The sequence below is a fragment of the Crotalus tigris genome, unplaced genomic scaffold, assembly GCF_016545835.1.
Source record: "Crotalus tigris isolate CLP2741 ecotype Arizona unplaced genomic scaffold, ASM1654583v1 scf7180000023830.6690815, whole genome shotgun sequence".
NCBI classification, from domain to species: domain Eukaryota; kingdom Metazoa; phylum Chordata; class Lepidosauria; order Squamata; family Viperidae; genus Crotalus; species Crotalus tigris.
The window spans coordinates 3912612-3936511 of NW_024100214.1; the positions used below are offsets into that span (position 1 = coordinate 3912612).

At 40.2% G+C, this 23900-nt stretch overlaps 1 protein-coding gene and 1 long non-coding RNA gene across 7 annotated transcripts; one reads left to right on the forward strand and one right to left on the reverse strand.

Annotated features, from left to right (window-relative positions):
• Positions 1 to 333: 333 nt before the first annotated feature.
• Positions 334 to 5583, reverse strand: LOC120298373. Of its 2 annotated transcripts, none has more exons than XR_005554062.1 (3): positions 5379 to 5583; positions 4721 to 4840; positions 334 to 531 (listed from the first exon to the last, which is right to left on the reverse strand). It is a non-coding gene; the product is annotated as an uncharacterized LOC120298373 (long non-coding RNA). The 2 variants fall into 2 exon arrangements; XR_005554061.1 differs by lacking the exon at positions 334 to 531 and adding an exon at positions 2784 to 2978.
• A 136-nt stretch (positions 5584 to 5719) lies between these two features.
• Positions 5720 to 22990, forward strand: NEMP2 (nuclear envelope integral membrane protein 2). 5 transcript variants are annotated; one of them, XM_039322087.1, is made up of 10 exons: positions 5853 to 6100; positions 7083 to 7221; positions 7350 to 7468; positions 11999 to 12227; positions 12582 to 12654; positions 13726 to 13819; positions 15050 to 15164; positions 17868 to 18093; positions 20304 to 20480; positions 20750 to 22990. In XM_039322087.1, exons 3-10 carry the CDS (start codon positions 7379 to 7381, stop codon positions 20982 to 20984), a joined length of 1239 nt encoding a protein of 412 aa, XP_039178021.1. In that variant the 5' UTR covers positions 5853 to 6100; positions 7083 to 7221; positions 7350 to 7378; the 3' UTR covers positions 20985 to 22990. The 5 variants fall into 5 exon arrangements, with proteins under 5 accessions (XP_039178019.1, XP_039178021.1, XP_039178020.1 ...); XM_039322086.1 differs by having other exon boundaries at positions 5853 to 5992; XM_039322088.1 differs by having other exon boundaries at positions 5853 to 5992; positions 7111 to 7221.
• Positions 22991 to 23900: the final 910 nt, after the last annotated feature.

Below are 23900 nucleotides of genomic sequence, written 5' to 3' on the forward strand. Positions count from 1 at the left end.
GAAGACAATCTAGCAAGGTGGAAGAAAGGTCCCAAGCTGATGTTCCAACCATGCACAGTGTCAGCTATAAGAATCCAGCTTCCTAAAGCTTCAAGATGACTGGCGCTCTTAAATCCAGCTAGAAGAATTGGTCAATAAATAGTGCAAGAGAAACTAAAGGTCAAAAATGAATAACTGCACAATTTAAAAAAAATATTAAGAAGCAAAGCTTGCATCTTCTCTGTGGGCCTGATCTTGCTTTGTCAGAGAGACATTTTTATTGTCCATAAAGCCAATCTTCATTCAACACGTCCTAAAATAATTATTTTTTGTGTGGTGGTATAACATCTAAATATATCCAGCCGTTTACTCATTTGAATGATGTTTTTTTTTCTAAAATAAATAAATAAATACAGCTTATATCAGCTCTGAATATAAAAGCTCAGGGGGATCATGTATTTGTCATTTTATTATTGCACATTTAGCAAAAAGCTCTTGATCACCATCAGCTGGTCACGATGAGGAATGATTCTGAGGCTCCCACATTGCACCCTGCAGAAAGACAGACAAAGGCAAAAATACAGGTTGGTTCCACATATTTATCATCATTTCATGTGACTCTCCCTGTACAGATACCCTTCAGCTAACTCATTCATAGATCCACAATTTGCCCTCATCAGTTGTGAAATTATTCCAAATTATAAAATGCCACAACTGGCAAGATTATAATATCTACGCAGGTATAGTTTATATCATACTGATTCACCTTCCTGGGTCAATTTGCTGGAATCCTTTGTCATATAAACTTTCAAACATTTAATATTTAGATATTCTACTTCTCCATTTTAGAGGAGTTCTACCAAGGCTTATTCACTCACTATAGAGTGAATAAATTCTGCCTTGCTGAGTGCATTGTGCTTATAAGGCTCTTATGCTTATTTGCATTTATCCAAAGCACACTTGTCATGGCTCTGGATTTTTGCATTCTTGGGTTTTTTCTCCTCTATTAAACTAAAGTGCCATCCAATTCACACTGAGTCAGGACAAAACCATGTTGGCATAAAAATCATTGTCCCCGTTGCAAAATTCTATTCTGCCTCTGTGAAAACTGTTCCAAGACATTGCAGAAGGATACCATTCTGCTTTGTGAAAGTGGTAAACAGTATTGGCATGATGATTAGCTAGCTTCTCTGGCTTTGCTTCAACATCTTCTTTGAAAAGGTGATCAGCCAGTTGGGGAAATACCTAATAATGGAACAAGGAAGCATAACAGGGTGGATCTGGCTTCAGGGCTCTGCTTGAGTTTGTCTAGCCTTGTTTGTCTACCCCTTGAATGACCTTCCAACTTCAGCTAATTAAAAGGGGGGGGGAGAGGAAAGCAGTAGGAAACAAACAGTGCACAGTAGCCACAGAGAAGATAGAAGTGATGCTTCTTTAATGGTTTTGCTACTAGCTAGAACTTATAGAGTGAAAGAACTGACCCTGACAATCTGTTGGACAATCAGTACTCTTAATTCACAGGGAAGGGGAAAAGAAAACTGAAAAACACAGACATTAAAAAGAGCAGCACAAAATTAAGTGTATATTTCTCCTTATTTTAAAGAACATTTGCAAAGAAGAATAGTAGAGCTACTGCATTTATAAGGGAAGATTTCCCAAAGATAATTCAGACTACAGCAACCCCTTAATTTAACAGATTAATGGAGAGAAGGGTGTCCATTAAAGAGGAATATCATCCAATGGAATTTTACGTATGTGTAAAAGACCAAACAGGATTTTATGCATGCTTAATAGTATGTCATCTATGGAAAGTTTTGTTCTTGCATCTGAAGTACACTAAAATGACACTGATTAAATAATGATTTGTTGTATTGTTAAAATGGAATTTGTCTAATATGCTCTTCTGCCTCAGATGAAAGAGTGGAGATCTGTACATTTCAGACTACAGGTAGTCCTCGACTTACGACTACAATTAAGCCCAATTTTTTTGTTGCTAAGTGAGAGGTTTATTAATTGAATTTTACCCCATTTTACGACCTTTCTTACCACGATTGTTAAGTGAATCTGACTTCCCCCATTAACTTTGCACGCCAGAAGGTCACAAAATGTGAGCACATTGTAAGGATATCAGCAGCCCCTCCAGAGAATGAAATATTTTGGGGAATTTTAAAGAGGCAGAATATTATATTTCCCCTAAAGGAGAAAAATCTTAGGCAGAAACAGCCCCCAATCTCCCTGCGCCAGGCAGAAACTGAGCAGGCCACCTTTGAGAAATGAAGATTTGATAATCCATTCAGGAAGACTGGGGCTGGATGAGATTAGAAAAACAAAGATTCCTAAAATTCTCATCCCCCATCCAGCTCCAAGGACAGGACATGACCTCAAAGACACAATAGGAGTCAGGCAACAATAATCAGAATACCAAAAGGGCACACTCAAGCATAGGTCAAAGCACATTGCACAGAAACAGGCACCTCAAACACAAAGCCCCAAAGAAGGTATAAAAACCCACCCACTCTCAATTCCATTTTGTCAGCCACCTCAAAAACATGCTGCTGTCACTGAAGTTTCTGGCAACTAAATAAAGAGACCTCCTTTCCAAAATGCGGCCTGCCTTCCGCTCATTTCTACAGCGTCCCCCCAGCTTTCCTTCTGACAACATGATCTGGGGATACTGTAACCATCATAAATACAAACCAATTGCCAAGCATCTGAACTTGCCAAGCATGTGACCATGGAGATGCTGCAACATTCGTAAGTGTGAAAAATAGTCATAAGTCACTTTTTTCAGTGCCATTGTAATTCTGAACAGTCACTAAATGAATTGTTGTAAGTCGAGGACTACTTGCATAAGCACAATCCAGGTCTTCTACATCCTTACAGAACTTTCTGCACTTGAGTTCATGCCTCCATGCAATGCCATCCATTCTTTTGTAGGAACTATTTCCCAAGAGTGTGCATATTTGGAAGATAGTGACATTATTGGCTGTTTTGCAGGGCTGTTTTGAGAGCAAGTGAGAAGAAGAGAACATTAGCTGAAAGCATTACAGATAGAGAGGCAAAGAAACAATTTCGCCAACCAACTTTGCAAGTGCCAGAAGAAAGAAAAACAACTTGGACATTTGGGAAATAAGTTATTGCCTGACTCACATAATATGCACCATTTTGCCTTAGGCTTTACAAATAAGACGTATGGAAGAATTTAGGGTAGAAAAGAAACTTTTTCCACAAATAAGAACAATCAACATTAGTAAATCTACTTCAGGGTGAAGGTAGAGATAATGGATAGTCTAAAGCCTCAAGTTAAGCCATAATGATTTCTGACTCAGCAGGTGTATCAACCTAGCTATGTTATGTGAAACTGATCAATAGTGGCTCATTAAACAAACTCCTGTGAAACAAACCCCAGTTCTGCATGTTGTGTGAACCCAGTCCATGACATCATCAAATGTTCATTTACAAACCTCAACTTCAGCACCATGCCATCATTTTAATTGCCTTCCTCCTGCATTTGGCTCTTTATGTGATTTTTCAGATTTAAGTGAAGACCCGAAATGGCCACCATCCTGGCTTATCAGAAACTGGGTACTATGTCTTACCACAAGGTCTGATATATCACCGAGTTTACAATGAGCTCAGATGCAGGTAGGGTCTGCGTGAGACAATAACCCTATAACCTCAGTTGAAAAATTGAGCTTGGCACATATGCACAGAGGGGGTAAAATGATACAAATACATATTCATAGAGCCTTGCAGTGTGTTGTGTGAAAATTCATAGCCACCATGCATGACAAAGGTAAAATGAATGCACAATAAGCTACCAGAAACCTAACTTATGGCTTTGCATATGCTGTAGCTCAGGGGTCCCCAATCCCCAGGCTGCAGCCCACTACCGGGCCTTGAGCCCTTCAGAACTGAGCCTGTTGTGATTCCTCGCCAGCCAGTGGACCCGGCAGCTGAGTCTGAGGAATCAGAGGAGGAGGAGGGGCCTGGAGTGACATCAGAGTCAGAGGAAGGCTCTCAGGAGCTCCCAGACTTACAGTCTGATGAGGAGCCTGGCCCCTCTACTCACGGTCAACTGAGACACAGTTGTGCTGGGAGTATGAGTTGGACAGTGATGAATCACAACTGGGAGATATTCAGGATGCATGAAAACACCGGCAAGAAAAGAGAATAGGACAGAGGAATGCAATGGGGTGGCTCCAAAGGCAAAGGAGAAGGCATTAGGAAGCCACACCTTGGCTACATAATAAAAGGGAAGGTGTGGGAGGTGCTGGTTGTCAAAGGCAACTGTTCATGTTGAGGATCGAGTTTCTATGAACTGTGTTTGTTTGCCTTGGACATTGACTCAGGTCTGTGAATAATAAAAGGGGATTGTTTTTTTCCTGCGGTTCCAGTCTGCTTGTTGGAAGAGGGGTTTCTCCTTAACAAGGACTCACGTAGGCTTGGACAGAACAGGGCCATGGAAGTGGCAGGCGAGTATAAGTGTATCCTCACTTGCATGAGCAGTGGGCAAGCACTGGGACATGTGCTCGTTCAAATGGAGCTGCATGGACACTCTTGCCCACCGCTTGCACAGAACCATCTCACCTTCCCCCCCCCCGGTTGATCTACACGAAGCTGGAAAGGTTAGGGAACTCTGCTGTAGCTTACAGCCCATGATTTATGCTTTCCGGTGATGTGCAAATCTAGCAATTATAATTTATCTAATAAATCAAGAGACAGTGTGTTCTAATCCTACCTTAAGTACAGAAGCCAGCTTGGTCAGCCACTAGGAAGAAGGCAAGGGCAAACACTTCTGAAAACATTGTCAAGAAAATTGTGCAGACTTGTCCATGTAGTTATTAGGAGTCAAGGCTAACTTGAAGGCACAAAAACAAAGCAAGCCACAGTTTAGATTTTACAATATGTGTACTCAGTATCTGTCTCAGACAGTCAATGAGTTCCATGGTCAAATGTGGGACTAAGCCTGAGTTTTGTAGCTCCCTTTCAAACTACCTGAGCTCATTAAGCCCCAGTGATGAGAATTCAGTCTCCCCAAAGTTAAAGCAGTTGATGCAGCAGGGGATTGGACTAGGGTTTATAACAAGGTTTATAGCAATTTGACAAAAACTGCTGCCCCGCCCAAGAAAATAAAAAAGCAAGTGGGACTTAGCCAATCAAGCACATACAAGCTTATTTCTGGGAATGACAGCATGATAATGTTAGGTATTGTGTTCCATCATGTCATTTTTTAAAATCATTAATATTTTTTTAAAAAATATATAAACTAAACTCAGAAAAGGAAAGAATAATAGAGAATAGAAAGTGCAAGAAAAAAGTAAGAAGAAAAAAAGAAGTGACTTCCAATCTTTGTCACAAAAAATACAAACAAACTTTGTAAAGTCTTTCTTCCTTACTTAAGCATCTCTTCTTCCCTTAAGTCATATGCAACTCCATAAACATTTCAATCTGGATGCCAGCAAGAAGTCCATAAATGGTTCCTAGTATTTTTTTAAAAAAACATGTCTTAGTTTAACCTTGGTCAAAAAAATCAACTTTGTACTCCTTCCTTTTGTTCCTAGCCATCTTGATCTTTATTCATGTAGGTATCTCATAGGATTTTACCTCTGTTCAGGGTTGTTTTTTTTTTCATTCCAAAGACTTCTTTAAATACTTAAGCTTATGATTTTTTTTTAAATTCAGAACTGAAGGCAGACTCATTTGGCATTTTCTCCTCCTCCTCCAGCCTCAACTAGTCGATCCCGTTTGCCGGTTTTGGCCGCCCAGGCTTCTTCGTCAGCGTGTATCGAAGCTCGATTCCCGCGCCTTCCTCCTCGGAGGCACCAGCTTTGTTCAAACAGTTGCGGGCGGCGAGCCGGGGAAAACAAAATGTCTCAGTGCGGCGGTTCCTCGGGCTGTCGGCTGTTTTTGCAAGTCCGGAGACAGCCTCTTGCCTTGCTCTTGGGACAGCTGCTCGCCACGGGGCTAATCCAGGCCGTGAGGGCTGACGAAGCCCCGCCTTCATTAGCAGGTAACTTGGCTGGAAGCTGCCATCTGAAATCAGCTTGCTAGCCAACAGTTGCCTTTGCAAACAACGACAAAGCAGCGGCCCCCAACCTTTTGGGCACTGCGGAGAAAGGTGTGCATTTGTGTGCTGCCTTCATCCCATTGCCCTGTTGCTGGCATGACACGGACCGGTGCCGATACACGGCCGAAGGGGGTGGTGGATGGGGATCCCTACTGAAAAGGCAAGCGATCAGTCGTCTGTTCATTTGGATTTCTGCCCCTAATAAGACCTTTGCCGCTCTTTCCCCGAAATCTTTGGACGGCGTCAGCTTACCCACCCACCCGCCCGCCCGCTCGCCTTTCGGTTCTTTGGTGCTTCAGATGGCAGCGCCTAGCAGCGTAGCCCGTCTCTTTTGGCTGTTTGGAAGGCAAAAGATGTGCTAGGTCTAGCTAGCTAGGACAGTGTTTCCCAAACTTGACAATTTTAAGGCATGTGGACTTCAACTCCCAGAATTCCACAGCCAGCAACGCTGGCTGTGGAATTCTAGGAGTTGAAATCCACATGCCTTAAAATTGTCAAGTTTGGGAAACACTGAGCTAGGAGGACTGCACGATGAAAGAAAAAGATGATTCAATTTATTTTAGAACTTGGAAAATTTTTTATCAATGGTTAGAGACACGTCAGAACTTGAAGGATTCAATATTTTAGAATAGATGACTGATTTTTAATCGAGTTCTAACTAACATTTTGATGATATGATTACTTTTCCTGATTTACTGATTCTCATTTGTTACTTTTGACTCTTAGGATTTTTTTTTTTGAGATTTTATTAGTAGTGTTTACTTAATAGATCAACGTATTTGTTTACTAATTGTTTTTAATATGTTACAGTCAAAGCTTTGCTAAAAATGGTTCAATATGATATTTACTCATTATTATGATCCGGACAGTTGCTTGTTTGTTGAAATATGTGATTGTACCTATCCTTATTTTATCCTAATTCCTTATTTCCTTCCCCTCTCCTGTTCCTTCCACCCTTCCCTTTACCATACCTGTATTATTCCTATTTTTCCTCATTTATATAAACTTAATAAAATTTTGTTTAAAAAAAAAGAAGGTTATGCAGCCAAGTTATGTTGCAGATGGGACAACAGTGGCCCCAAATATACGTGGATGTGCATTTCATAGGAAGAATTTAGGACTGCAGTGATGGATTGCAGGACTGATAAACCAAATCCAGCAAATTATAGAAGGTGGGCATACTTCAATGTGGCAGCTTGATTTGGTTTGTGACAATTATAATTCTTGGGAAAAAATGTCTAAATAACTTGCATATATAGTATTTCATGATGCTGTGATTGACCCTTTTCCTTTTGTATAGATAGTACTAGCTGTAAACAGTTGAAGATAATGAAGATAATGCATAGTACGGAATCAGCTTGTTTCTGCTACATTCCAAATGGAGCAATGTACTTACAAAATACTTGGTCAAGTATTCAGGTAAAGTCATGCTGTTGATGAATTCATAAATTAAGTGGCTAGGGTTTTTTCTTGGCAGAAAAAAAACACAATGAAGAATGCTATTGAAGATTTGGCAATATTAAAAAAATGTCAAATGGAATGTTGCAAAGGAAAACTCTGGAGAAACAAGACATCTCTCCAGATGTCATGTCTTCATTTCTGTTGTTGTTGTTAATTGCGAAGTCGTGTCCGACCCATCGCGACCCCATGGACAACATTCCTCCAGGTCTTCCTGTCCTCTACCATCTTCTGGAGTCCATTTAAATTCACACCTACTGCTTCAGTGACTCCATCCAGCCATCTCATTCTCTGTCGTCCCCTTCTTCTATTGCCCTCAATCTTTCCCAGCATTAGGCTCTTCTCCAGTGAATCCTTCCTTCTCATTAGGTGGCCAAAGTACTTGAGTTTCAACTTCAGGATCTGGCCTTCTAAAGAGCAGTCGGGGTTGATCTCTTCTAGGACTGACCGGTTTGAACGCCTTGCAGTCCAAGGGACTCGCAGGAGTCTTCTCCAGCACCATAGTTCAAAGGCCTCAATTCTTTTGCGCTCAGCCTTTCTTATGGTCCAACTTTCACAGCCATACATTGCAACTGGGAAAACCATGGTCTGGACTATACGCACTTTTGTTGGCAGGGTGATGTCTCTGCTTTTTAGAATGCTGTCTAGATTTGCCATAGCTTTCCTCCCCAGGAGCAAGCGTCTTTTAATTTCTTGGCTGCAGTCCCCATCTGAGGTGATCTTGGAGCCCAGAAAAATAAAATCTGTCACTACCTCCATTTCTTCCCCATCTATTTGCCAGGAATTGAGAGGGCCGGATGCCATGATTTTGGTTTTCTTAATGTTGAGTTTCAAGCCACTTTTGCACTCTCCTTCTTCACCCGCATCAAGAGGCTCTTTAGTTCCTCTTCACTTTCTGCCATTAGAGTGGTATCATCTGCATATCTTAGGTTGTTGATATTTCTCCCGGCAATCTTAATTCCAACTTTTGATTCATCTAGCCCTGCCTTTCTCATGATGTGCTCTGCATATAAGTTAAATAGGCAGGGCGACAGTATACAGCCTTGCCGGACTCCTTTTCCAATTTTGAACCAATCAGTGGTTCCGTGTTCGGTTCTCACTGTTGCTTCTTGACCCGCATATAGGTTTCTCAAGAGACAAATGAGATGGTCTGGTACTCCCATCTCTTTAAGAACTTGCCACAATTTGTTGTGATCCACACAATCAAAGGCTTTTGCATAGTCAATGAAGCAGAAGTAGATGTTTTTCTGGAACTCCCTAGCTTTCTCCATGATCCAGCGTATGTTGGCAATTTGATCTCTAGTTCCTCTGCCTCTTCGAAATCCTGCCTGTACTTCTGGTAGTTCTCGATCCACATACTGCTGGAGTCTAGCTTGTAGGATTTTAAGCATAACTTTACTAGCATGTGAAATGAGTGCAATGGTGCGATAGTTTGAACATTCTTTGGCATTGCCTTTCTTTGGAATTGGAATGTAAACTGACCTTTTCCAATCCTGTGGCCACTGTTGAGTTTTCCAAATTTGCTGGCAAATTGAGTGTAGCACTTTTACTGCATCTTCTTTTAAGATTTTGAATAGCTCAGCTGGAATACTGTCTTCATTTCTATTGGCTGTCAAAGCTTTTGTGGAATTTCTTATACTCCTCTTTGGTGTGGCCTCCTTTGCAAACAAATAAGGTTTTTGTGCTGCCCAAATCCCATAAAATACCCAAAGAATAGACTTTGTGTATACTGAAATAATTATCTCAGTATCTCAGCAACAAAATAATTTGTAAGCTGCCAGAGTCACCTTACAGGGGAGATGTGTGGCATTAAAAATTTAATAAATAATATAGATAAATAAATAAAATAAAATAAAGAATGTTTCTAACACCTCTAATCCATGATTTTGTGAGAAACAGAGTTAAAGCTTATAGAATCTATAAGCTTCCAGTGGAAATTTAGGTATCATTTAAGCTCCTCTAAAATCTCATTTAAACACAGAGATTTGTGTTAGAGTAAATTTGCATAGAAGTGCATTGTATCTATAATAAACGCCTCGATTTTGTATTCAGTTAGGTTGCCAGGTGTTCTCCAAACAATTCTCTCTTTGTTGTTGTTAGTTGCGAAGTTGTGTCCGATCCATCGCGACCCCATGGACAACTTTCCTCTAGGCCTTCCTGTCCTCTACCATCTTCTGGAGTCCATTTAGGCTCACGCCTACTGCTTCAATGACTCCATCAAGCTATCTCATTCTCTGTCGTCCCTTTCTTCTATTGCCCTCAATCTTTCCCAGCATTAGGCTCTTCTCCAGTGAGTCCTTCCTTCTCATTAGGTGGCCAAAGTACTTGAGTTTCAACTTCAGGATCTGGCCTTCTAAAGAGCAGTCAGGGTTGATCTCCTCTAGGGCTGACCGGTTTAATCGCCTTGCAATCCAGGGGACTCGTAGGAGTCTTCTCCAGCACCATAGTTCAAAGGCCTCAATTCTTTGGCGCTCAGCCTTTCTTATGGTCCAACTTTCACAGCCATACATTGCAACTGTGAAAACCATGGCCTTGACTATATGTACTTTTGTTGGCAGGGTGATGTCTTTGCTTTTTAGTTTACTGTCTAGATTTGCCATAGCTTTCCTCCCCCAGGAGCAAGCGTCTTTTAATTTCTTGGCTGCAGTCCCCATCTGTGGTGATCTTCTCTCTTAAGGATCCCTAATTGAGCCACCTAGAGGACAAGTTTCCACAGTTCTGTCAAAATAATAGAATGACTGATAATTCAGCCTAAAGCCTATTTGTGCCCATTGGGAAATCATTAGAGGGCTTTCTGTATTAAATCTTTTGGACAAACATTGGAAAATTGCAAGAATATCTGTTAAGTGGAGATTTTTGTTTTATGTTCACCTCTGCTATTTGGATTAAGAAAGTCCTTAGGAGTAAGCAGTCTGGGGCCACTCAGGTTTTGGGACTATAATTCCATGAATCTTTGCCATCAGGTTGCCTACTTTCTGTTGTCAATGAAAATGGAAACTATTTCTCCTAAATCAAGAATGAGTAATGTACAGCCTTCCAGATCTTTCAATTTCATTAGCTCTTGGTAATATTGATGCTACTTAGAATTTTACATGTTGCAGTTCACCAACATCTAGAGCAGTGGTTCTTAACCTGTGGGTCGGGACCCCATTTGGGGTCGAATGACCATTTCACGGGGGTCGCCAAACAATGCAGTCCGCCATTTTTCCCCCCTTTTCCTTAGCTGTGCTACTCCCTTTTATTCTACTGGCTTTTGAAAGCCAATAGAATAGACTCTCTTGAATAGAGTCTAATTCTATTGGCTTTCAAAAGCCAATAGAAATTGTCCAGGCTATCTCTGCCCTGCTGAGCCCACCAAAAGTCCCATTCTGCAAACAGTGCTGCACCAGTTGAGTAGTCCTCGACTTACGACTGGTTGAGTAGTCCTTGACTTACAATCGGTTGGGGGTCGCAGCATTAAAAAGGTTGAGAACCACTGATCTAGAGAGCTACATTCACCTTTGTTCTAAATCAGGGATGTCAAACTCGCCGCGTCATGTGACGTGTTGCGATGTATCATAACTTTTTCCCCCTTACCAGAGCTGGGGGGTGGGTGCGGCTTCCACATGAATCATCTAGCCCATGGGCCGGCAGTTTAACACCCTGCTCTAAATAAATCATGTGGTCTATATAGCATCTACGTGTAGAGCCCCAGTACTATGTGTAAAGTTATTTTGGGGAGAGCAATCTTGGAATTTTTCAGACAAACATCAATATTTGCCTCTTGCTTTTTCCTCCACTTGTATGATTGAGTAAATAAACCAGAATAAATCATTTGTGGAACCTGAGTTTTTAGTTTGTCGCTTACAATCAGTGCAAGCTGTCAAGCCAGGAATTATTAATGGCTTGCAAGCTGTGCTTGGGTTTGGAGCAACAGATCCAAGTTCAAATGCAATCAGTTATTTGCAGATAGTATTCATCTTACAATCATTCGTTGAGTGATCATTTGATAGTAACTGAAAAAAGTGACTTATGACCAGTTTTCACATGACTGTTGCAGCATCTCCATGATCACATGATCAGAATTAGGGTGCTTGACAACTGACATGACGGTTGCAGTGTCCTGGGGTCACGTGATCACCATTTGTAACCTTCCCAGCTGGCTTCCAACAAGCAAAGCCAATGGGGGAAAGCCAAATTCGCTTAGTCACTGCATTATTCACTTAACAAGGGCATTGATTTGCTTAACAACTGTGGAACAAAGGTCGTACAATGAGGCGCAACTCACTTAACAACTGCTTTGCTTAGCAGTGGAAATTTTGGACTCAGTTGTGTATTTCTACTTGTTCACCTACTTGCGCGAATGGCTGTGTTAGGATGTCTCAGGATTTCTGACTGAAAGTATGTAAACATAGATTAAACTTTAATGGTAGTAAGAAATCCCATTGTTCCTTATTTCATAGTTCCTTTTAGGTTTTGAATATATAATTAAGAATTATTATATTTTTTTAGGTGTTCACAAACAGCACTGGATTATTTCAAGTGGTGTATATCCCAGATGAACGTGACTGCCAAAATTCCGAACATTTGCTCGATTTTTTGAAGTGCCTGATTAGCAATATTTGGCAGCCTAGTGTGTCTAATCAAACGCTCATAACAGTGGACCAGTATGTTGGGAAAACATGTTTCAGGATCGAACCAACAAATAAAATACTCTACACTGTGAGAGTACAACAAAAGAGTGAGTACGGTAATATTAAGAGAAACCCATCTATAAAATACTTTTGTATTGTTAGAAGTGTGCATTTTTAGTACATAAGTGCAGTACTGCAGGCCACTTTAGCTGACTGTGTTCAGCAGGTCAGCGGTTCAAATCTCACCGGCTCAAGGTTGACTCAGCCTTCCATCCTTCCGAAGTAGGTAAAATGAGGACCCAGATTGTTGGGGGCAATGTAAATATATATATATATATATATTGCTTACTGGTGTACACCGCTTAGAGAGTGCTTGCACTTAAAGCGGTATATAAGTCTCATAAATAAATAAATAAATAAGTGAAACAGGTTTGGATTTCCCATCTTTTCTTTTGTTCCAGTGTTGGATAGCAAACTCGTTCTGTTATTTGTTGCTGGTGGACTTCTTTTTCATTTTGCCTTTAACCTGAGCAGGTACGTGTTAGCTTTACTGGAATCTGTCAATTACACGAACTTGCTAATTTTGAAAATAAAAATGTGCTGCAAGTCTGCAAACCTAAGAAATTGCATTGATTTCAGCAAGACCTGAGACAAGTTACCATGGGTAGGGCTGCAGTTCTTTCCTTCCAATTTTTAAAGTGTGTGCTTATTTAGATGTACAATATTGTCTAAATCAGTGATCAGTAAATTGGTGGAATAAATAAGGCACATGTTATGGTATAAATCAAGTGACTTTACTGGGGCTGAGCGAGCATACATAGGATTGCATTACAAAATTACAGTGCTGTGTTCTCTGGAATGTAGTATCAAAGCAGTAGAATTTTTGGACTCTTCTCTGAATGGGAAGAGAAATAAATGCTTTCAGAAGGAGATCTGATCTTGGATGCTCTCTTCTGCTATGAATCTCATGGTCTTTAACTCTCTGACACCAATTGTTGCAAACAAGGGCTGATGGAGTGGATATTCTCTCGATCTGCCCAGAAATCTAGCCTGGGGGGGGGGGAATTGCATGGCCTCCAGCACACCCTCTATGGATAGGAGTTGCATATACAACCTCTATACAATAAATGAGGTCATCTGTAGAAAGCTTTATAAAATAGTTGGATGGAAGTTGGCAGTAATTTATTTATTTATTTGTTTGTTTATATATTTAAAGTTTATTGGTTGCCCATCCAACCACTGAATAACTAGGTGCTTAGCCATGATGTATTTAGTTGGCTTAGCCATAATGTATTTAGCAAACCATGATTGAATTCACCTATCATATTAAGCTCTGAATCATGATATACAAACCAGAAGGACTTTGCACAGTAAGATAATCTAAAACTGAAACCAACCACATTATAGCTTAACGCAGCTTGTGAATCCAGGCAATATGAAGCAAGGAATTCTCATGGGATGTTAATTGCAAGATGCAGAGCTGTGTAAGTAAGTGAAGTGATCTGTAGAATTTAAATAAAGCTATATATCTTTGCTTTTCTACTTTCTTGTACTTATTTTCCTTTGCAAAAGATTTACTAGCATTCATGTGTTTCTCCCAAACAGAAGTAATATCTTCTATTATTGTGCTGGGATAGCATTTGGCATTTTCATACCTCTAGTGTTTCTCGTTTTCATGCTTAAAAGGTTTATTCCCAAGGTAGGTTTATGACTTTTAATATAAAGAAAGACAGCAAGTATTTGATGCTTCCCCAATGTTAACTGAGCTTTTAGTTTTGTGGGTGAATCAAAGGTTACTGAAGTGGTTTAACCATGGAATAAATATTTCAGCAGTCAGCTAGTAGCATGATCCCTAACTGGTAAAGCAGAATAAAACCTTAACATTACTGAAACTTGGGGTAAATAGTTTTGAATTCAATGTTTTCTATAGAGACAGAGTCAACTTGTCATTTCTTTTTGGACAAGATTTCACTATGGGTGGAAGACTCAAAATCGTAAGATAGGTAACAGGGTGGGCAAAGCATTTTGATATTCTTTATATAAACAAAGCACATTTATTCAAGACAACAGAGTTGAATCCAGATTCTTTTTCTCTACTGGAAGTATTCCTGGAGTAGAATTCAATTTAAAGTGTTGTATTGGTAGAAGAAGATAATTGATCTTCGGGCATCCTCCTTTCCTCAGGAGATCCCTGATGCTACTTCTTCCCGTTATTCTAGAGGTCCCTTGACCCTTCAAAGCGGGTTTTCCGAAGACATAGGGAGCTGCAGTAGAAGGAACGAAACACTGAAATATAACCCAGCAGTTCTTGATATAGCTAATCCAATAACTCTTTCATCTTTGACCATAAAACAGAAGAGCTGACTTTACTTTCCATGTCAGCAAAACACAAATTTCAGTTTCCTAGCGATATACCAAGAAATATCAGTCCTTAAAATGCTGTATTAAAAATACAACGCTCGTTCAATATTTTGCTTGGTTTTGCTCCTTGAAAGTTTAGACCCTGGGTCATATTTTAATTGCTTTTTGTGGCTCTGCTAAGTTTTTATCAGGCAGAAATGTAAGAACTTCCCATTCTTAGATTGTAGAAAATATTCCTCAGTGGCCATTAGATGTTCCTCAGAGGAAAGGCATGTGCTGTTCCCATGGTGAGGTAGTCTTTCTAACCTTAACATTCAATGTTTGTGCTAATTGTGGTGAAATTATGTACCCCTGAGACAAGAGGTATGTTTGGCTTTTGCTAGAAGAACCTTTTGACTTTTAAATTCCAAAATGAGATTATCATTAGGTTTGTCTAATAGTGAGCTCTTCTCTTCTCTAAACTTGTTTCAGCTTGATTTGGGTGGTTTCACTAACTCCACTTTTGTATATCTGTATGGACATGCACCATAATCAAACGTCATTGTTCTTTCCCCCCCCCTTCTTTTAGCTAAGTACCTTCTGGATTTTAATGAGTGGTTGCTGGTTCTCTTCTCTGTATATGTTCTATGTTTCGAGAGAAAAACTGAAATGGATGTGGAACAATTCTCCATATTATATACTGGGTATGAGAATGAATAACAATATAAGACCCTTTGAAAATGAGCTTCTTTGGCAATTACAACTCTCTTCAGTCCTAAAATGGAAAGCTTGTCAAATAAAGTGCATTATCTCCCAAAGGTTGCAGACTCAGACTAACTATATCCTCATTAGACATACCTGTTGTAGGTAATCCTCAAGTTACAACCGTTACTTTAATGGCCAAAGTTACATCATTGAAAAAAATAACTGATGACCAGTTTTCACACTTCTGACTGTTGCAGCATCCCCATAGTCACGTGATCAAAATTTGGGCATTTGAAAACTGGCATGTATTTATGACAGTTGCACTATCCTGGAGTCATGTGATCACCATCTGTAACTTTCCCAGCCGGCTTCTGACATGCAAAGTCAATGGGGGAAGCCTGGCTGCATGATTCACTTAATAACTGCAATTATTCACTTAACAATTGCGACAGAAAGGTTATAAAATGGGGCAAAATTCACTTAACAGCTGCCTTGCTTAGCAATGGAAATTTTAAGTTGTGGTTGTAAGTCAAGGACTACCTGTACACTTACAAGTAGTCTTGGTTGCATACCTGGTGAATCTTAGTTATATTTGAATGACAGAAAGACTATTCTGAAAACCTTCAAAAACTGAGATTTTATTGTTCTCCTCCCTCCCGGCTCTGGGATACAGCAGACTTTTATTACTTTGGATGTAAAAAAGCTTTCTGTTCCCTGATGAGAAAGATGACACTTGAGATAAAGATCTCTCTCTGCCAAATATGCTGTCCAGAGGCTTCAAGAGCATCTGGAATTATGTGAAGTGATACAAACATTCTTTATGTAGTGTCCTTTAATATACAGGTGAAATTCGAAAAATTAGAATATCGTGCAAAAGTTCATTTATTTGAGTAATGCAACTTAAAAGGTGAAACTAATATATGAGATAGACTCATTACATGCAAAGCAAGATAGCTCAAGCCGTGATGTGTCATAATTGAGATGATTATGGCTTACAGCTCATGAAAACCCCAAATCCACAATCTCAGAAAATTAGAATATTGTGTAAAGGTTCAATATTCTAGGCACAAAGTGTCCCACTCTCATCAGCTAATTAAACCATAATACCTGCAAAGGGTTCCTGTGCTTGATTGGCCAGCAAACTCGCCTGACCTGAACCCCACAGAGAATCTATGGGGCATTGCCAAGAGAAAGATGAGAGACATGAGACCGAACAATGCAGAAGAGCTGAAGGCCGCTATTGAAGTATCCTGGTCTTCCATAACATCTCAGCAGTGCCACAGGCTGATAGCTTCCATGCCACACCGCATTGAGGCAGTAATTGCTGCAAAAGGGGCCCAAGTACTGAATACCTATGCATGCTTATACTTTTCAGAGGTCCGATATTGTTCTGTGTACAATCCTTGTTTTATTGATTGCATATAATATTCTAATTTTCTGAGATTGTGGATTTGGGGTTTTCATGAGCTGTAAGCCATAATCATCACAATTATGACAAATCATGGCTTGAACTATCTTGCTTTGCATGCAATGAGTCTGTCTCATAGAGTTTCACCTTTTAAGTTGCATTACTGAAATAAATGAACTTTTGCACGATATTCTAATTTTTCGAGTTCACCTGTATATGATAAATCATCACTTAGTGTTTAGTCATTGCTGGTTGTGTTTGTTCCTAGCACTAAATCAGGATTTTTTTTTTTTTTTATAGTGCTGGCTCATAATGCTGAACAATCGGGGTAGATTCACACATCCACATGCTAGACTGACTTTATGTGTGAACTAAATAACTGAGTAAAAGATATGCTTGTTCAACCTTTGTTACATAGCTATAATCATGCAAACTCCTGCTTTAACGTCCTCATTAGCAAATACAGATGATCCTCACCTTACAACTGTAATTGAGCCCTAGATTATGGTTATAAGTAGTTGCAGTCGTAAGTTGAGGCATCATGTGACCGAATCTGATTTTTTGACATTTTCTGCCAGAAACCAGAAGTTAACACTGAAAACCAGCAAAAAAGTAGCAAATCATGGTCACATGAATGTGTGGGACACTGCAAATGGTGTGAAGGTGAGCTAGTTACCAGGTGCACAAAATCTGACCAAGGAGAAAGGGTGCAACTGTTGTAACTTTAAAATGGGTTGTACGCAACTATGGGGAGGTTCATTGTAACTTTGGTCATTAAGCAACCAATTGTAAATTGAGGACTACCTGTATTATGAGATTTACCTCAGTAAATATCCATACATATTTATGAATGTATATACAATATTGCTCTTTTTTTACTGGAATCTTGATCAGAAAGTTTTTTAAAAAATCATCTTTCCATGAGTATTATTTTAAATGATGCAATTGGAAAATGAGCACATTCTACCATTTATTAGTATTAATAAAAGTTAATCTTCCCATAAAATGCTGGACAGATATATTTCCAGAGTAATCAGCCTGTCTGTACTTCAGATGGGCGTATGTGGCATAACTCTAAGCTGTTATTATGCCATGAAAAGTATCCCACTAACAGAAAAAAAAAATCAGGAGTGGAAAGAATTGACTTCTAGTTTACTTAACTATCCCTCTCAGAAGCAAATGTTACTTATCACAATTTAGCCTCAAGTGAACGGTTAGTTGCAAGTCTAAAATAACTAAATCTATCACTTTTTTATCTACTATTTATTTCATGGCTTGGTGTTTTGTTTTTCAGGGTATATTTTATCAGTTGGATTGATCTCTTTTGCTATTTGCAAGAAGCACGGGCCACTCGGCAGCCAGCAAAGTATGAACCTCTTGATGTGGATGTTGCAGCTGAAAGGCCTGATCTTAATTTATTTTGGCATTGCAATCCCCTGGGTTGCCTATGCAGTCATAACTGCTATGCTCTGTACAAAACTCCTGCATTATCCCCTTCAAGCATCCTGCTATATTGGCAAGTCAGTAATCTTTCACTTATTAAATCAAAATGATATTCTTACCAAAAATTTGTTGAAGCAACTGTATGATGTAATCAGACATTTCAGGCAATTTTATTCTGTCAATGAAAACCGTGTTGTTTATTTATTAAATTTGTTTGCCCCTTATGTTCTGCTTTCTCTCTAATATGTAGTGGAGCTTGCACAGTGCCAGAATGCCCTGGAAGTTGTTTGCTTCTGTCCCCACTCAGCTGTAAAGTCATTCAGTGCAAGGCTATGGGCCTTCCAGCTCAAACTGAGTAGCATCACACTGAGAGAGAACAACTTGTCCTTGAGGGTGTAATTTTTGGCATTGGTGTAATTTTTCTGAAAGTTATTGTCCTACTGAATTATATTATTTGAGAATTGGATTATACAAATCTACACATAAACTGGCTATGTTTGTAGCCACTGCAAAGCAGGATTTATGTTACTGATGCTTAGTTAAGGAAGCATGAATCATTCTTTGAGGATAAGCAAAACAATTTCCTGATTCGGTTGTTGCCATTCCCTCAAGAAAGCATGGGTTGGTTTGAGAAACAGAGTCTGTTTAGACCAGGGGTAGTCAACCTTGGCTCTTTTATGACTCGTGGACTTCAATTCCCAGAATTCCTGAGCCAGCTTAGCTGGCTCAGGAATTCTGGGAGTTGAAGTCCACGAGTCATAAAAGAGCCAAGGTTGACTACCCCTGGTTTAGACATTTGCCTTAGTGCCTTGGTAAATTGGCAAAGGGTCTAGAGAGCAACACAAAAATCAAGGAAAAAACTAGGATTCTGGGATCAGCTCTAAAGATTAAAACAAATCAGAATAGATAACCATAGTTTCTCTTTGCCTTATTAGTTGTGATGCACTAAGAGATACAGTCTGTAGTTACATGAAACCCTGTCTCAGCATTATACAAAATTCAAGCTTCTGTTTTGTCATTCGCTGCACTTCCTTAGAAGCAATCATTCTAGGGAGCCTAACAGTTATCTGGGGCCACATTCAGTATAGAGTATTCTTACTCTATATTGTGGGTATGTCATTTCAGAAGTAGTAGCATTATTAGGGATTTTTCTGACACATAGTTGTGCCCTAGTATCTGAGCTACAATTACACTTTCTTCAGCACTTTTTAGCATCAGGGCTATTGTAGACACCGCATGCAAATAGACTTATTTTTAATCACTCTTTTGGATGAAAACATATGCTAGGACACTGGTGGCGAACCTGTGGCACGCGTGCCAGAGGCGGCACTCAGAACCCTCTCTGTGGGCACGCGTGCCATTGCCCCAGCAGAGTTTGCCAGAGTAGCGAGCACATGGTGCTTGGAGGTGACAGGGCAGGAAATAAGCGAGCAAGTGATGTTGGTCCCCCCGGGGATGCCCCAGGGATGGCGAGGGACTGGCCCCAGCCATGTTCACCCAGTCTGCCATGACCACTGCAGCCACACCCACCAATGGGCCACGCCCCACGTCCCCCGAGGCCACCACAATGCTGATGCAGACCTGGCACTTCGCAATAAATAAGTGGGTTTTGGGTTGCAGTTTGGGCACTCGTCTCTAAAAATTTCACCATCACTGTGCTAGGATGTTCTGCTTTATTTGCCAGATAATTGTGTCTAAATATAGGTGCTTTCAAGGGGGAGAGCAGTTCACTTATTAAATTATACAATGATATCTGTTGTTAGAGCTTTTAGCAATAAACTCAGGAATCTGGGGGGGGGACTTTCTTTTACCATTTTGAATTCTATTCATACTCAGTTGTGCTTGGAATCTCATTAAAGGACTGCAGAACTGTTTGGGTACAAAATTGGCACCTTGTCAAGAACTTAAGTTTGGCTGTCCTTGGAGAAGCCTTAAGAAGGAGATCTGATCTCCAAGGTGGCAAGGTTAGAAGGTCACTTCTTACCTTTCCCCATTGCGAAGTGTTACAACACAGTCCTCTCTATGTCTGCTCAGAAAGAAGGGTCACTGGAATTTACTTAGGAGCAAACAACATAGCTAATAAACTCAAACTACCTTGAATGTAATTCTTTGATTATTTTAACTTGGTATGGATTTTCCATTTAGTATAAGGTAGTCAAGAGTAATAGTCTGCCTGTTGGATTCTAGATAATTCTTTTTAAAAATGTATTCCATACTCTTTGGGTTTCAAATCCATACTATAATCTTTAAAGTGCCTCCCTCCCCTTCCTCCCCCTCCTTGGTTTAGAAAAGCTGCTCAGTATTTCCACCCAGAAAAATTGGAGACCCGTTATCTGACAGAAGACGAATACCAGGAACAAAGAGAAACAGAGACTGTGAAGGCCCTGGAGGAGCTGCGCATATTCTGTAGGAATCCCACTTTCCCGTCCTGGGTAGCCGTGGTCAAACTGCAATCCCCACAAAAGTAGGAGCATTTGTTTTCTTTTCCATACCTTATAGCTTCATTTGGGGTTTTAAATAGCAAAAGCTTTTTTTCCCCATTGAGGTGGCGCTTCCACAGGAGTCTTCTCTGGCGGGCTACATTTGGTGCCTTTGTGGATGAGATTAGAGCAAGGTGGGATTGGGCCAGTATTTTTCTTCCTGACATCCCCCCCCCCTTTTTTTTTCATCACTTTTAAGTGTTTGGTGCATTGCTTTCTTCTGCTTTGTGATCCCTCTTTCTCCTTTCTCCAGGTTTGCAAACTTTGTTCTAGGTTCTCCTCATGTGTCTGCTGAAGAAACGACAGCCCATGAGGCACAGTATGGCATCGGAGGAGCCCTCCTAGAGCAACAGCTTTTCCAGCCAGAGACTGAGGCAGAACTAGAGCCCCATAATGCTTCTCCTGAGGTGGAGGAGAGAAACAAAGAGGAGGGACTGAGACTGTTACAACCAAACCTCCGGCACTTCCACAGTAGAGAATTTCTTTGAGCTGATGCCCAGGTCAGCGGAAACATGTAATAACACACCTTTTAACCTGTAGAGGGCAGTCAAGACATTTTGAAGGACTTAACCATGACTTCATTGGTTTCCAGGAAGCAGTTAAGTTTGCAAAGCCATCATGCCTAGGGTTATGTAAGGAGAGAATCCAGGCACATCTGAACAATACCGGACTTAGCCAACGTCTCTGCTTAGAGGAACAATTTGCTGAAGGTTTGATGAGGCAGCCTGTGGAGGGCAAGGAATTCCTCTCAGTTGCTCTGCCAATTTACAAGGTTCACTTTACAGCAGTCTTTCTTATTTGCCTGATCTGTTGATTTCTAAGTTTGCACATTAACCCATGGTGTGCTTAACTCTCATTTGCTGAGTTCACGGAAACACATTTAAGCCATAATTTTTGGTTTGTAAAACACAACAGCTCCAACCCAACACACAATCACATTGCTTGGGACAATCCAGTGACGACAACTGAAGTTGGGAAAATGAGCTGGGAAGTTGATGTTACTGGCGATTAACCACTTTATGCTAATTATTTCTCTCCAGTAATTGGGATAAGCTAAAGCTGTGTTGTTTCAGCATAGTTTGCAAATAAACTGAGCGTTCTAGATATTACAGATGCCACAGAGCACTCATCTTTAGAAGAGCCAAGGAAAATGTTGGAGCGTAGTAGTAGTAGTAGTAGTAGTAGTAGTAGTAGTAGTAGTAGTAGTAGCAGAAGAAGAAGCAGCAGCAGCAGCAGCAATAAAAGCAAAGGTAATAACAGGTACCTGGCGCAGAATTCCAAAACATCTGGAGCACCACTTGAACACCATTGGAATTGACAAAATCACCATTGGTCAGTTGCAAAAAGCAGCTTTACTTGGAACAGTTTACATCTTGCAACGGTACCTTTTAATTTCATCAAACACCATCTGTCTATCCCAAATCTTTGGAAAGGACTCAATAGGTGGATAAAAATGCCAAATCCAGTCTAAATGTCCGGCAGAGTGTGTGACCAACAAAAATAAAATGTATTAAATTATATGCCACCCAACTCATAGTGACTCAAAGGTTAGTAGCACAAGTGGGACAGAACTAGTGTTTACTCCTGTGTACATGAAGCCCTAAATCCCAGTCGGGATCACTGCCAAAACCTTCCAAGTCCACAAGAGGGATTGGCATTGCTCCCGTGTTTCTGCAGATTGCAAGATCTTTTGGTTGGTTATTTGTTGCTTGACATTTTGGTCTTTGGCCAACTGTTTTTTTTTCTTGGTTATGTTTTAATGTTTTTTTCTGTAACATGGTGTCCCTATGGAGTCAGGCAGCCTTGAAACTGAAATACACAAATGAACGTATGAAAGGCTTAGAAGCACAAATCTGCAAGGAAAGACAGTTAACAGTTACTTTGGCTCCAACAGCTGATTTAGGATGGAGGTCTGAAGCTTTGTTCTTGTTTCATTTAGAAGAAGCTTGATTTTTCTTTTGAGGCAACAGGCCACCAAAAGAATTGTGTAATTATAGGTTACCAGGACTCTGATTTTCCTTACATCGCTCCTTTGGGCTAGGTAAGCATGCTATGATTTTCATAGCAGCTCATGATTTGGGATGCACTATCTTAAGTCTCTAGTCCTCAAATTGAAACAATTCACCAAGATTTCTGTGCACATAACAAGATCTTAGAAACATGGAAAGGGAACCAAGGAGATCTTGTTCTTTAATTACTAATCACTTCATATTAGTCTAGCATTGAAGACTGCATGAAGTTTGCTGTAATGTAATCATCTCTCCGATTAACCTATACCACTGGCTTTTGTGAAGATTTAAAAAATGGAGACACCATCATTTTATATACCTTAATTTTTTAAAAAACAGTAAATGTAAACAGTAACAATGTGTATGAGTGTCGATTGATGCATTGCTGACAGAATGCACTGTAGAGTAAGAAGAGAACTGCTTGGATTTTGTAAATCCCAACCTGTTTTTAATATTCACTTTCAAATAAAATGAGCCATTGTAAATAGTGCATTCAAATATATTAATAACGTATCTTAATTCCTGCAGAGAGCAGCCTTCAGGACACCAAGCAAGGAGTGGAGATCCTTGCTGAACAAGGTGGTTGATAATATCGATATATTTCTCATCTCTTGGGTTCAAATTCTTTCTATGAACCCCTTGATGCCAAGAATAAAAACAAGAAAAGGGATATAATTCACTTCCTCTGGGCAAGGGAAAGAAAAGGGAAGGGGGAACTCGTCTATGATCTCCCAAGGGGACAGTTAAATTCATCCTCTGAAGGGCAGCTCTTGGAACTAGCCAGACTATCATCAATAAACACAGGAGTGCACTTGCAAGGAATTTCAATGCTTCATATACCAGCATATGGGAAGGGTTAGATTAGAGCAGGAACAATTTGATTGCAGTCTAGGTGCCAAAAAAGAAAAGCTGCCTTGTTGCAAAAAGTGGCAATGTCAAGCCAACCTTGGCTAATCTCCAAGATAAAGGAGTGACACGTAAACTGTGCTTAGGGGGTTGGGGGGGGGAAAGTCCTCAAGAAAATCCCAGGCTGTAGGGAATTTGAAAAAGCAACCTGGAAGAAGTCAGTGACAAATCACCTAGTAATCAGGAGTCAAGCTTAGTATAGGGGGTTATCAAAAGTAACTGCAGGGCAAGTGCCCTCATAACCATCTTAAGAGCCATGATGATTTCAAATATGGCCATGGTTCAGTTGAGGGCTTCCTTGTTTGTAATTTATGGAGAACTCTGCTGTGCAACCACTTGCAAAAAAAGTGAATATTTTTTCTTCATTTTCAACAGGAGACTAGCAAAATGTTCCCTCATTATTGAGGCTCTCAGTACATATAAGCAGGTAACAAACATGCTGAATACCTGCACTCGTCCAATGGCTGAATACCTGCACTCGTCCAATGA